This window comes from Aphis gossypii, chromosome 2, assembly GCF_020184175.1.
Source record: "Aphis gossypii isolate Hap1 chromosome 2, ASM2018417v2, whole genome shotgun sequence".
NCBI classification, from domain to species: domain Eukaryota; kingdom Metazoa; phylum Arthropoda; class Insecta; order Hemiptera; family Aphididae; genus Aphis; species Aphis gossypii.
The window spans coordinates 56,420,866-56,436,993 of record NC_065531.1 but is presented as its reverse complement, the minus strand read 5'-3'; the positions used below and the strand labels follow the sequence as shown (position 1 = coordinate 56,436,993).

At 27.5% G+C, this 16,128-nt stretch overlaps 1 protein-coding gene across 4 annotated transcripts in view; it reads left to right on the top strand.

Annotated features, from left to right (window-relative positions):
* LOC114121874 (putative phospholipase B-like lamina ancestor) overlaps positions 1 to 15,914 on the top strand; it is a 30,855-nt gene extending 14,941 nt beyond the window's left edge. The window contains exons 2-10 of one of the 4 annotated variants that reach the window (XM_050199847.1): positions 10,580 to 10,802; positions 10,898 to 11,015; positions 11,079 to 11,228; positions 11,310 to 11,556; positions 11,628 to 11,728; positions 12,123 to 12,278; positions 12,371 to 12,614; positions 12,689 to 12,934; positions 14,425 to 15,914. In XM_050199847.1, coding sequence (XP_050055804.1) covers positions 10,906 to 11,015; positions 11,079 to 11,228; positions 11,310 to 11,556; positions 11,628 to 11,728; positions 12,123 to 12,278; positions 12,371 to 12,614; positions 12,689 to 12,934; positions 14,425 to 14,970 — 1,800 coding nt within the window. In that variant the 5' untranslated portion in view covers positions 10,580 to 10,802; positions 10,898 to 10,905 and the 3' untranslated portion in view covers positions 14,971 to 15,914. Of the gene's footprint in view, positions 1 to 10,579; positions 11,016 to 11,078; positions 11,268 to 11,309; positions 11,557 to 11,627; positions 11,729 to 12,122; positions 12,279 to 12,370; positions 12,615 to 12,688; positions 12,935 to 14,424 lie in introns of those variants that run through there. The other 3 variants (XM_050199846.1, XM_050199845.1, XM_027984364.2) reach the window with 3 other exon arrangements.
* Positions 15,915 to 16,128: the final 214 nt, after the last annotated feature.

Genomic DNA, 16,128 nt, shown 5'->3' with positions numbered 1-16,128 from the left:
TTAGAAAATTTACTTGGTTTTTTATTTTTATTTTATAGCCTATACTCTACTCCATACTCATTATTCATCAAACATAGAAAGCGTGTTATAATTTTGTGAGTATAGGATATGAGTTATGACTTAATGACTAAGACTAAACAGACTATCTATAAACGGATATGCTATAAAATACATTATATAATCACAGTAAATGGTTTCATCTCTAAGAAATAAATAATAATAATAATAAACCAGATTCTTTGAAGTGTAACAATCTGTATAACAATTATTATTCAAATTATATGCATGTGGAAGGGAGAGTACATTAATTATAATTATTCCGTTTAATTTTCGGGTCATTTGAATTTAAAAACGGTATATCTTTTAAATGGAAGAATACACTTTAGTATTTTACTGGGACAAATATTTTTTGAATACTTTTGGGACATTGTTAATATTATATGTAATACATATACTTTTTCCCAAGAATTTTAGAAAATAAAATTTAATACTATTATAGAAAAAAAAATTGTCACAATAATAAATATTTATGTTAAGTATACATTTCAATACTGTTATAAGTAGAATATATTATATCGTCCAAATATTTTGTGATGTAAAATAAGTATTTTATTTGTCTTGTAAGTATTCATATCTAAACATGCCTAAATACTGCAGGTTGTAAAAAATTTAAATGGAGTAATTATTTAATTAATTAAATGCGGACTTTTGAAATTTAGATACTAAGAGGAAAGTAACAGGAAGTAAAGTATGCCAAAAGTAGGTTGTCAACAATAAAGTATAAAATAAATATGGTCTCGTGTGATTTTTTACAACTACAGCAATGCTACGATTGACGAATTTCTAATTGTTTAGTATAAAATATAATATATAGATAAATAATAATACACGATATGTATTTGTTTGATATAAGTTTAGAGTATATTTGTAGTTATACATTATTAATTAATTTGCCATATTTACAATCAAATAATGTTTACAATGACACCATCATTGCATTCAAATTTACCACACCCATTATTATAGTGACCTTTTCTACGTCCGAGATCCACTGGATACTTAGGTACTGTACAGCACAGCGTTACCCATCGCCCCTTTTTTATATTTAATCATATACTATTTTGGATTGCATGGTATAATAATACCATATTATATACACACATTTATTTATAATATACATATGTTTTTTAAATATAGGTACGTATGGTTGCATAGTTACTAATTTACCGTAATTATTTGCATTTATATTGTATTCAAAAAATGTTGCAACAGGAACTGTTATATAAAAAAAAATAAAAATAAAACGCATCACACTTAACAAAAACCCGGAAAATTCTAATTCGTTGATGCAAATGCATTCATTAATAATTAGGAAAAAAGACCACATAAAATTATACTCACAGTGTAATTTATTATTAAATCTTTTAACAATATAAATACGTCAAGTTGAGATAATTAAGTTATACTAGGTAATTATAACTTAAAAGTGTTAAAACGAATTAATTATTTATTTAAGTTTCAATTTTTATGTATCGAAACTAGCAGAAAAATATCTTAGGAATATAATTTGTAATAAATACTTATATATTGATTAAAATTAATTAGAAATAAAAAATAATAGCAATAAAAGTACGGATTTTTGAAAAATATTTTGTAACGAATTTAAATTATGTAAAAATATATTTTTCAAGATACAAATGTTTACTGCAATTATAAGAATTGCTCAGTGAAGCATATTACTATGTCTTTGGTACATAATATTATACATCATTCTTAAAGGCATTGTGTTCTTACGATTATAAAAATAGATGATAAATAGGTGAATATTAAAGTCATTTTTATAATTCATATCACTTTATAATTTTCTAGATTCTATTAAAATCTATTGTTTAGACTATTAGAATTTCGTTTTATTATGTATTACTACTTCAGCCCGATTATCATTAAATCATTATGACTAAGTAGATAACGCGTAAGAGTTTTCTTGGCATAAGTCAGCTAAAAATTTCAAAATTGTAAACTCCATAACTAAGATTTAAGCGACAAAAAATTTAAAATTTAAGCAATTATAAACACACTAGCTATATTGTGTGTGTGTGGAACATAATACTTATCAATTTTAAAACGCGGTACTACAATTTTCAAGGAAAACCTACTATAGTGAAAAATTTAAGACCTATATCGGTATAATATTATAAGTCAACTCATTTATCTTCAATTGCATACGGCTTCATAAATATCTTAAAAACTATTGGCTTGACAACAACTATTTTTATTAATATATATATGTATGTATTATATTATAAGTGTTATTTAAATAGATACGTAGGTAATTACTTAAAATCTAAAAAATGTTAATTAAACAAATTGAAACTTTTTTTATATTTATGAAGTTATCACCTATTTGAGAACATTAATGAACTTGGTGCGTGCGTCATCATAGGTACATTGAAAAACCAATGAATTACTACGATATTATTATTATTATTCCCAATAACCACAAAAATTATGTAGATTGTTTGTCTAAATCGCAAAGGTCGTAACTCTATTTTTTTTAGTTTAATATATTTGTGATTAAAAGAAAAAAACACATACATAGTATAATAAAATTGTACATTAATTTAGTAATTTTATCCTCCATTCAATTTATAATACATAATATAAGGAAATTATTCGAACTCCAATTTATGATATGACAATCAAAAAGTCATATCTCCGATACAATATCTATTTTATAATGTTTTTTTATTAAATTACATTTTTCATATTTTTGTAATAGTTTAATTATTAATAAATATTATATTATACACGGAATATTTTTAATAAAAGACATTATTTTAAAACAATTTCTGTCAATTTTTGTTCTAAAAACAAATTTTTATTTTTCAAATAGGTAGAGCTAAAAATATGACTTACGCCGCCTTAGTCGTCATAGTACTTTAATAGTTTTATCTAAATAATTATCTGATTAAACTGTAACACTAGTATAGGTCCCTGATATTATATAAATCGATGAGGTTTTCTAGAAAAAAAAACCATTTCAGTTTCAATTTATATAGAATTAAAATTAAAAAATAAATGCACCATATTATATGTTTGTATTTACATAGATAAAAAAAACTTAAAAAAATAAATAATGTTACAATACTATTAAAACAATTATCACATAATATGATATGGAAAACCATATTAAAAAAAATTCAGATTGACTGAAGAGTTACAAAACAAGTTACTTAACAATAATATAACCACCCTATAGAATTCTTTGTACAATTTAATTCCTACATTAATAATGAATGATTAATGACCAATTATAAATAAACATACACAGCATACAACTGTCATATGTGTGTTTCGTCCTGCAGGATGAATTAGATAATTAACAGCAAGTATGATGGCGTTCTCCGAAGATCTTTTTTTTGTTTCAACATGACTGTTTATTATTATATATTTATACATAATATTTATTACTACTATTATATATGTATATTTTAAACAATGCTTTTATAATATTTTTCATTGACGACATTTAAATTGTTTACTTATTGAATGAAAACGTACATTTTTAGTTAAGTTAAATGCAAAATTATTCTGGAGTACTTTAGAACATAACTTTACACGAGTTAATTAGTAAAATTAGGTAGGTACTTATAATATTACTTACTGGCATTTTTAAAGTTTTAACGAGCAAAGTGACGGACTAACATACAGTCAAGTGTGCTGCTTTACTCTGCTCATCTAAACTTTAAATTTAAATTATAACTAACTTATACATCGAGGTTATGCATCAAACATTAGATTGTCCTATAATAAATATTGTGATTTAGAATATGATATTAAAAATTAACGTTCTTTCAAAAATAAAAATTTAATAGGTAACGATATAACAAATTGTAATAAAAAAATGTTTTCGTAAGAAAAGTTTGACATTTTTTAGTCAATGATTGTAGAAATTTAAATGAATCATCTTGTACAACAATAATTATACACTAATACTCTGTATATAATGTATAGTTATAAGTACCTACTAGAACTTATATAATAGTCATTAGGTATATAATCGATTAATGACGTGATTATAATTTTTAGGCAATTAGACCACGTGATTTGATTTGAATGTGTAATTCGTTTACAGTTAAACATAATTAATATTCCAATTAATCAAATTCAATACCTATTATAGGTACACAACGTCTTAATCATTTTTGCAAATATATATAGTAATTTTATACCCACTTCAACAAAAAAATTTCCACGGAGAATCCGTATGTTTTATAGAAAGTTTCACGTGTCTTAGTATAATGTTATGTTTTACGCTCGTTAGAGTAGGTTTTAGATTTCGCAAAGTTATCGATACTTTTTTAAAAGTTGTAATCAATACACTATTATTGTAGAGATGACTTGTATAGCAACAGCTGTAAATAATAATCGAATAATACGAAGAAACGGAAACCATTTCTCGACTATAAGACATGCGAAGGTAATTAAAGAAATGTTTACCACTCGAACACTAAAGTATACGTCTTATTGAATGACACAATATTCTATATTTAGTGAAAATTGCATGTAAAAATGTTGTAATCATTGGCGTTATACTAGAGAGAGCCGTGCCCCGTGCGTTTATGTATTTACGCTAATAATGTCTTTACATATATTTATAAATAAGGTGTACCTATACAGTCATGCTGATATATATAAACAGCTCTGCCGTCAGAACTTTCAAATAATTATGTACCTACAGTAATTTATGAAAAATAAATAAACAACGAAAAACGGTTTTAACGTCTCACTTTGTTATATATTATAATTATTGAACTGTTTAAGAATTTATCAGAATGTTTTTATTCATAAACTTTAAGTTATGATCGAATTTAGATATACATAAAATATAACCTTATACACCCTATACATAAAGTCCCTAAATTAGAAAAGGAATTAAATTACAAATAAAAACGAAAAAATAACATAAAATCAACAATAAAAATCCAATGTTTGGCACATGACAATAAAAAGACAATCTGTTGTCCTTGGGACTCTCGGAACGAACTTGCAATATATTTACACGCGTCTCCCCTGTGGGCTACAATAATAATCTTAAATAACTCACTTGGAATTGTAGCAATTTTTTTTACGCATAAACACCTTATTGCAAAACTTCTAATGACTGCTATACAATATTTAATATTTGACATTGAGTATTGATCGGCAGTCGTTTTTGAATCAGTTACAAAAAACATTTATTATAATTTATCATATATTAATACACATATAATATGTTGTGATTCTAGTAATTTTCACATAATAATATGCGTTACTAATTACTACATGTGATTAAACAATTTATTAAAAATTTATATCATGTGTTTTGGAAAGAAATCCTAAATTCCTAAATTCTAACTCTCTTGCACTTTGTTTCTCATAAAAAAAATAAAAAAATAAAGTAACTGGATAGTTTTTTGAGGATTAATATTATGGAAAGAAAAAATCTTCTCGGTTTCGGCATTCAATGTTCATTGCTAATTGGTCATTAAATAATTGAAGATCAAGAATATAAAATTAACTAATCGCACCTAACTAAATTGTAATCTGTATATTATATAGATACTGTACAAAATCAAATTGTTATTAATTTACTACACACATTATACGCACATAATATATGTTTTGTTTTTGTTATACAAGAATACGGAAATAAGAAAATAAGTAGGTACTTATAGAAGTATATTAAAACATATTATACATACATAGAATGACGTAACCTTGTATATTTGTATAGTAATTATTTATTATAACCTATATCTATAATATATTGTGTTAGAAAACTAATGAATCGAAATCATATATTTTAGTTAAGTCGGTTTCACTCGATAAAAATTGCGTCATACTGGTTTATAATAAAAGAATAAAAATGTATTCACCGTTTTATACAGCCCGGCTTCAAACCTTTAATAATTATGATTCAATCATTCAAATATGTTTTTATATACCTATTTATTATGAATAGCTACAAATCAATTAGCAATATTCGATACATTGTTTAGTTTTTGAAATATAAAAACAGTGGTCTTAATTTAAAAATCAAGTGTTACAAATGTAAACAAACATATGCTGTACTCATAAAGTCATAAATAAATAAAATTCAATGAAACACAATGAAATATTCTCAATAACAAAATGTAAATAATAAATAATAATTAAATGCCAATCGAAGTTCTTGTTGCAAAAATAATTAGATACAGCTATTTTACCGAATAGATTTATAGACCATAATATTTGAAGTATAAATCCGTTATATATTATAAATATATTCTATGTACTCTGTACGAGTTTAATGTTTATACTAAGTGTGGATGTGCCATGCGTGTATTCTACATACCTAATGCATCGTATCACACACAGCCATAAGCAAAACGATATTTCGGGAGTCAGAAAATATGTTATATCCATTCAAACAATTGAATTATTTATAAACTAAACGAAAATGTTAACGGTTTTTCACGGTCTATGCAACATTACATATATAATTATCATTTATCATACAAGTTTAAAACGACACGTTGGCATTCGACTTGTTTAAACAAAAAGGGTTAGAACATATTTTCGTACCTACCTACATATGAATATGTTATTGTTATTTATTTTATTTTTTTTAAGAATTGTATACACCATAAATGAACTATGTGTCTATATAGACTATATCTAATATACATATATAATAAATAAGAACTAAGATAATAATAACACGCGCTATAAGCTATCATATACATGTATAATGTATAACTACAGTCTACGACTGTGTGAATAAATTTGATTATATTTACAATTATTTCAATATAAATCAATTAGGTGGGTTTTAGGCAGGGGCGCTGGTCAGGTTAGGTCCTTTTGGGGAGAGGTGAGCAAGGTGTCTTTTGGCGAACCTCTTTTTTTTATGTACCATAATATGGCCTGTGATTTCAAGTTACAAGGCTTCAAATTGCCTTGGTTGGTAAATTGATGATCTGAATTTAAATCATTAATTTCATAATATAAATAAATTTGATTGTATAAATGGCATAATAAAATATATTGATTATATAAGCTTCAAGTAGGTATCAACACTATTTTAAATGTAATAAACTAATAAAATTAGAATTTTAACTAAAATTGTAAACTCAAAGTAGCCTGCCAAAAAAAAAATTATTTGGCCTGTCATAAATGTTGGCACCCACGCCCCTTAAGACCTGAAACGGTGCCCCTGTCTTAGGTTCTTAATAATATCAGATTACAGGTTAGTATAGATTATTATTTAATACTTATATATTTATACTTCTGCAATTATAAATTATAACATGTACATTTGGGTTTAAAACAAATACATACTTATCTAATTTCGAAAACTCTTATAGTGTTATAAGTATAGGTTTAATTGGTTTAAATATTAAATAGCAATAACGATCAATTTTAAATTTTAAATAATAACCATATATAATACTGCATACTAGATTGTTAATTAAAATTTGAAAGGTAGGAACCTAAAGAGACATTTGCTTCATAATTAAGTTTTTTACAGTATAACAATAATATTTTCCAACATATTATAATTAAAACAGAACAATTTCTAAAGTTGTCGATTTATTTAAGAAAAGTTGTAATCAGAACAACCAAGTATAAGATCTATCAAAGTCTTACATTTATATTTTATTTTGTCTCTCCAATGGTTCAATTTATGGATACAAAAAAAACCTTGGTGCCTACAACTGCAGCCTTGTATTACAAAGGGCTAGTATTATATGATATATAAATTTGTATTTCATGAATTATTAAAATGAGATAGTAACTGATAATGCGAATTATTCTAATATAAAACTCAATGCACATTGTTGAATGACGAATTAATGGTCCATTGATTATAATAATTGAATGATTAAATTTTGAATTTTAAAACGTTTTACATTGCAGCTCACTCAACTCACTCATTTATATTATACTATTATATTATTGATATTATTAAAATAAACATTAGGTACATTTAGTTTTTTAACCTTCAGGTACCTACTTTGTTTATACATTATGTCATTATAAATTTATAAATCGTAATAAGAAAGAACCTAATCTAACTAGAAGAGTTCATATCAGCTAATTGTCGTTAGATTATTTTATGCACGTGTATTCTGTTTAGGATTATCTCTTGAAGTCTTAACATTTCTTATGAAAATTATATCTTTAAGAATATACTTATGATAATTATGATTAGTATTTAGTGGTATACATTATACAAGCTAAAAATTCATTCTGATCATTAATAACCTAAGATATTTGAAGGTAGGTAATTTTTTAAAAATAAAATATGAGTAATATGACGTACGTAATATTATTATTTTATTTCAAAAAGTGAATTGGTAATAATTTTCTACCAAAGGTATCAAATTAAATTCAGTTTGTAAAATCGCACTTAATTGTTGATACCTTTGTATTTTCTAAATTAAAATTTAATAATTAATTGAAATAATAACCAATATTATAGATATTATAACTTAAGAAGACATTACCTAATACACAAATATTACGATTACAACAATCCATTTTTTTATTGGCATTTTTAAAATGAAATTGAAGTAAATAACTTTTAAAATTTAATTATAAAATTATTATTTTTATCATCTCAGAAACTTTTATTGATATTTTAATTACAAGCTAAGCTATAAACATTTTAAAATACATACCTACATATTTTTTGTAAATTTTAAAATGATTATAATTGGTTTTGAAATTAAAATATTGAAATAAAAGCCTTTGAAATGCCCTTGATAATAATCTTACCTTTAAATGTTATGATAAGTCAATTTACTTTAATTTTAAAAATAACAGAGTAAAATCAATTATTGTAAACACTGAATGTAAAGTTGTATTTAGAATATAATATTTTATGTTTGTAAGATGGAGAAACACTTGCGGCTATAGCGTCTTGTTAATAATCAAACACTATTATCATTACTATTAATTTATTAAAGATAAAATAAGACTTATATTTTATTATTATTCTACTTCAAAACGGGAATAGATAATTTTTTCCATCTACATAATCTATATGAAGTATTAAAAATAGGAAATCGGACTATATTATACGTATTCACATTGTATTTTAATTTTCAACACATTATAATATATATTATATTTAAATCAGAGAAAATATACTTCAATTTAAAATATTTAAATATATTTATTCTAACTAAAATGTTTAAGTTTGTCAGTTTTATTTATTGTGAAAAAGTTGAAACTTGATGTCAATGCAGTGCTTAGAAATAAGACGCAAATATTATATTTTTGAAAATACAAAAATAAGTAATGATAATAATGTATAAAACTAAAACATATCGACCTCGTTAAGGTCATAGACACCACATGGAACAAGAAACTCATCAAGGTCCTCTAGTTTGTTACTCGCATAAGTGCGTATTCCGTTTTAATATATTATGTGAAAAATGTCCAGGTTGATATATATGTAGGTATATACATATAATATGTAGGTGACTTATTACCTAAATATATATATATATCTAAAATACACGCAAAATATAAAAATGTATTGTATTTACCGTCTTACCATTAATGATGAATATAAGAATGGGTGTATAGATAAATATTAAAATATTATTATCATTATTATATTTTAAGATATTATTATGGTTGGCGATAGCCGTAGATCATAGTGTAGTAAATAATTCAAAGTTTAAAACTCAGTAAATAAGTATTATATATACTTAAGAAATTGAGGTAAAAATAATCGAATTCTTAAAATTCTTAAAAAAAATTTTTATTTCTATTGAGTAAAACCATAGGTAGGTGATCATTGAGTAGGCTTACAACACCGTTCTCGTATTACAATAAGAATATTTTTAACGAACAAACTAAAATTGAAAATTTTAACAAAAACTTCTATAACTAAAATCTTTTCGTCAATCTTTTAATGCATTAGAACCACTATTAACTTACAATTTTAATTAAAAACATATTAGTGAAGGGGGACAGCAACTTAACGTACACGGTATAATAAACGCCAGTTCAATATACCAGTTACGCACTTAAATACTTAAATAGTTAAATAATCATTCAGACCAGCTATAATAACGTCCCAATATTGTTGAACTGATCTATATACATTTGATTTAACACATTACTATTGTAACAGAGTCGCTTTTAACAATAGGTTCTTGTATGTTAAAATATAATATGTACTCGGAAACGTACTGTGTAATATGTTCTAGTATTATAAATAATAAATATGTACAATAATTAAACAATAGTAAAACTATTATAATAGTTAGAAATAAATTAAAAAAATAATTAGTTTCTTAAAACTGCTACTGATTAAAATTATATTCAATACTGAAAAATTTAAATTTATATTTTCTGAACTATGAATAATCATTTATTGTCTATATTTATTTTTAGTGTAAGTTAAACTGTAGTCGATCATTTTTACAATAGGTACTTTGTTTATATCTAACTATTGTAACAAAGCACTGAGTCCATATATATTCTGTAATATATATAAATAAAATGATTTATTTATATATGTATGTATTTTTTTTTTAAGGAGTCATCCAAATATCTTACCAAAGACGGCTAATTCTAGTGATCTAAGCTTATAACAGTTGTCGGTCCGGATCGTCGTTTCCTATTTCGATGGGTTGAGACGAACACTAACGAGTTTCCAGAGCCTGAAAACCTATCTATAATAGTTGGTTCAAAGGCCGAAGGAGACATATCTTGGAGATTTTTGAAGAAAGAAAATTGACTTATTCTTGTCAGATCGCAAGGTTTGAACTTGAGCCAAATTTAAAAAGAATAATTTAATTTGGCAATCGAATATAATTTTATTACCCGAAGAAATAGACTTTTATTTCTACCATAGATACAGAAATGTTGAAAGTAGTAGGAGCATCATGGGCTCAAACACAACTGTCATGGTGTTTGATTATTGCAATCACTTTGTTGGGTTTGTTAGCATTTTATTTCGGAGGATCGATCAGGTAAAATTTTGATGTTTATCAACTGTTTCATAAATATTTGACTATTATTATGTATTTGTTCAGAAATGAATATGATGGTAAATATGCCGCAACAGCGTTTTGGAGCAAAGAATTTGGAATGAGAATTGATTTCTGTGGTCAAAATAACGACCCGCTTAAAGTAAGAAAAGGGGTGGCAAGAGCTTATTACAGACCGGATTTATCTGAAAACGGGTAACAACACATTTCACGTCCATAACTATTAATAACTCGGTAATATATATTCATATGTGTATTTTATATAACTAAATTTAGATGGGCAGTTTTAGAAATTGAGACTCAGGCGGAATACCCGGATATCGTACAAGCTAAGGCTGCTGGGTATTTGGAAGGCAGTTTGACGTGGCGTATGATTTATTGGCACTGGAAGAATACAGTAGAAAACACATGTATCGGGAGAAAGGCCTTCTGCGATCGAATAAGAAAATATTTGGAAGAAAATTCTATCGAAATCAAACAAACGGCTAGAAGGCGAGGCGAATCAGATCCATTTTGGCACCAAGTAATAAATGAAAAAAAAAACACAAAATTGTTTTTAAAAAAATATATATTTTAAACTTTATTTACGCCTAGGTAAATATGTTTTACATGCAATTGAGAGCATTGGAGGATGGTTGGAGATTTGGAGTAAAAAGAAGCAGACAAGACATTGATATACCATCGGTAGACTTCTTGTAAGTCTATTTTATTTTTATCATACTAAACTGAGAAATTTTCACCCATAATATTATAATACGCACATTTATTGTTTGTACAATTTGAGTGCCATGAGTGTTATTAAATAATTCATACATAGGCATTCATATAATAATATTTTAATCAGTTAAATTCTTATAAATCATTATTGATATAGGTACCTACTAAATATTATTATATCAATTTAGCTATAATATCATTTTTAGCTTTACTATTCGAAATAGTTCAACATTACATACCAATTGAATAGATCACAATGAGTTATACAGTTTGGCATATCAAACAAATAAATGAATACCAAATATAATATTATATTCAAGACATTGATATAAAGTTTAATTTCACATGAAAAATGCAATTTATTGTTCTCAGATGGATGAACATTATGCCGGATTTAAAAAACTTCGAACAAAAATTTAACGCATCAAAAGATTTTAACCCTGATAAGCCACCGGTATCTGCTACATTAGTAAAAATTGTCGGCACTAACCCAATTGACTTTGTTTTAGCTCAATCTGCTTCTGGATAGTAAGTACACGTTAATACCTATTTAGTACTTATACATTTCAATAATTTAATGGGCAATTGTTAAAATAAAATTATAACATTGATGTTTGTAGTTATGGGTCAATGTTACGCATACAGAAACGCTATAATTTCGGCTTTCATGAAACGGAAAGCGAAGACAGTGCACTCGTTAATGGAAAGATAATCGAGTTCACCTCATATCCTGGATCAATTTATTCTCAAGACGATTTTTATAAAGTCACCAGGAAAGGTTCTAAACCGGAAACTACTGTTGTAGGGACAGAATTACAAAATAACAACCGACAGCTCTGGGAAAAGATTATGAAAAAAGATCAAGTATTTAAACATTCGCAGTGATTAATAATACAATACCTATTAAATTTTTGAGTATAAAAATGTGTATTAAACAGGTCCTGTTGGGAGCTAGAATCATGGCAGCCAATCGTTTAGCGAGTAACAGTAAGAAATGGTACGAAGTGTTCTCGAGAAACAACAGCGGCACTGGAAACAAACAATGGCTGATCATCAGCACGAATAGCACATCAATTGCATTTGGAGTCATCGAACAAATGCCGGGCATTGTTAGCTACGAAGAACAATCAAAAAAACTTTTGTCCACCGGCTATTGGATCAGCAATAGTAGTCCAAGTCTCAAGGTCAGTTGCTTAAAAATCACCCTCACGTAATTAGGTCGTACACTATGGACTATGGTGAATGTCTTTTCTAGGTTTCACGCTAGCGCGATCGGTCTAAAAAGTACGCTAACCCTTCGGCATACAATTCCAAAGAAGATTTGGCACGAGTACGCGCACATTTAGACATCAAGACGAATGTGCACTACCCAGAGCCATAAAAAAAACCCCAAATATTGCATCTGCAGGTTAAATGTTTCGCACTAGTCACTACGACACCATATATGCAAATAATATATATAACCACATATCTTGGTATAATTTATACAATTAGGTTAATGTAACGGCTAGTTTTCGCTTTCTAAAGATCTATAGAAATATCATTGAACAACTGAATTAAAAATGTTTAATTTTCCTTACAAAACTACATATTATACTGATAAATGATATAATAGTATAGTCAGTATAGATATATCTAAATCAATGTAAGACACTAATTATTTAAAAAAAATATTAATGGTTTTGAAAATATATTTTTTACATTATTTTACAATAAGTGTTTACTATTTTTAGTGAAAAAATTTATAAAAATTTTAGTGAAATTTTCTCATTTCAAAACAGAATATTTTTCACAGTATTTCAATACATAAAAATCGAATTTTGGACAAATAGTTCGTAAGATATATTATTAACGTTTAATTGGAATAACGGAGTGTCAAATGATACAGAGGTACCCCGCAAAACAGTGGCGCAACTAGGGGAGAGGTCAAGGAGTTGTACTCTCCCGTAATTTCTCCAAGGCCACAGTACTCCTTCACGTCGGTACACCTTGACGATATATATTGTGTCAATGTAACCCAACCCCCGAAATTTTTTTCTAGTTGCGCCACTGCCGCAAAATGTTTGTCCACTACTCAGTAACTACCTAGGTACTTATCCAAAATTGGATTTTTATAGATAAAAATATTCGTTATAATATTATGCTTTGGAAATGAAATTTCAAATGTATAATATGATTGTCTTTCAAAAAGTGAAAATTTAAAAACTAATAACGATAAAAAATGTAATGTTTTTCAAAAACGTTAATGTATTTTTTGAAATAATGAGTGTCGCGTTTCATTTATCACTTCGTCTCTAGTCTCTACATAACACGATTTAAATAACTTTAAAAACTATACTGACTATAATTTAAAAAATGTAAGATACACATTTTGCTGTCAACATTTCACTATCTATATAATATTAAACGTTTAATATCAACATATCGGTTGAAAATTTTCAGGACGTCGAACGTTTATAGGTACTTACAGCTATTACCTACATAAGTACCTACCTAGCTCAATATATTTTCGGAAACTCCTGAGATCCGCTAAAAAAAGAAACATAAATATCAGGCCTCTGCACACCTATATATATTATTATACCTATACTTAATATGTTGGTACTCGGTGTCTGATTTGCGCGATAAATTATATTTTTATTTTTTGTTAAATCTTCCCTCGTGCGGTTTGCAGGAAACGGTTTACATGTCGGGAGCGGACGTACGGGACGCCGATCACCCGGTGACGAACATACTGCGCAACGGACAGAGGAACGTCACCGACATCGGGACGCTGGTGGAGCTGATGCGAGGCACCGAGATGTCGCTGATCGGTCGGACCGACTTGTTGGGCGTCAAGACCAACGCCATGTTCCGGCGGTTCGCCAACCAGTCGTTCGTGGAACAGCTGATCGCGGCCAACCGGCTCCGGTCGGCCGACGGCACGGCGCCGTTGAAAGACGACCGGACCACGATCGTCACGAATCGGCTACCGTCGTCCGCCGGGTCGGACGACAAGTCGGACGAGACAGACAAGTGCTTCACGGGAACCGTAGACCTTAAGATCACGTCGGCGTACACCAACGGTTACTATGCGGCCTCCGGGCCGCCGTTCACCGTGGACCGCGCCGAGGTCGAACCGTTCCGGTGGTCCGAGAGCCCGATCAGGCACCTGCCTCATTACGGGCACCCGGACGTCTGGGACTACGACGTGGAGGGCGTCGAATGGGTTTGGATCTGATGAACGCGCGAAGACGTCGCACGCGATACATACGCAATTTACAATAATAATATTATAATATAAGTAAACGATAAAATGATATTATAATATACATTATATAATAATAGAGTACTGTGCTGCCCGTCTCGGCGTGTGTGCACTACAAAATATTTTACGAATACGGTGCAATACGGACACGACCTTTTACGATGAACCTTTTTTAAGGCGTTTTATTTGCATATACAGACAGATAATATATCGCAGTGCAGACGACTCGCGAGTTTATGTCATTTATGATATGTATCGCCTGCTATAAAAAAAAAAAAACAAAAAAAAAAAAAAAAAAAATTGCACCATACTCACACAAACTCACATCCTCGTTTTGTCCTATATATCTATAACTTATAAGCCTACTATATATAATATACCTATATACTATAAAATATATTTTAATATGTGATATCTACCTACTATATATACTATATATAGACGATAGTTTAATTAATATAATATATATATATATAAATCTCAATAGAACAGAATTACCTATCGATACCATATATGGCCATTGCGAGTGAAATCAAATTACCAAAACTCGTACTCCTATTTCATATATATATAAGTATTATAAATTATGTACTGCGAGTTGCAGCGAAATATAACAATAATAATAAATAACTTATTCGCCGCCATTGTAGTACTTTATCATTATTGCACGATTTTATTCGATATACTATATTACCTATTATACATATATATATATATATATATTATAAACTCGTCTTCCAAAATCATTACAATTATTATCATTTTTTTTAGTACCTATATAGACTATTTATTTCTTTATTTCCTATTTCTCAATAAACTTATACTATGTATTTTTATTTCAAATTTACGATGCGAAATTTCTTATTTTGTAACATTCAATGTGATGTAATTTTAAATAAAGATTAATTTAAATCGAATTTAACAGTGTGTGATTTATTATTTTAACCCATCTTATAAATTATTGTCTGAGAAACATTGGTAAATAGACACATCAGTAGGTATTCATTATCACATTAAGTTGGTAACAATCAACGATTGATTAATATCAATATGAAGTTGTTATAAATGACAATAATAGTAATATTGATGACATAAATTACGACGTAAATCACGTTGTTTAATTACACTAGG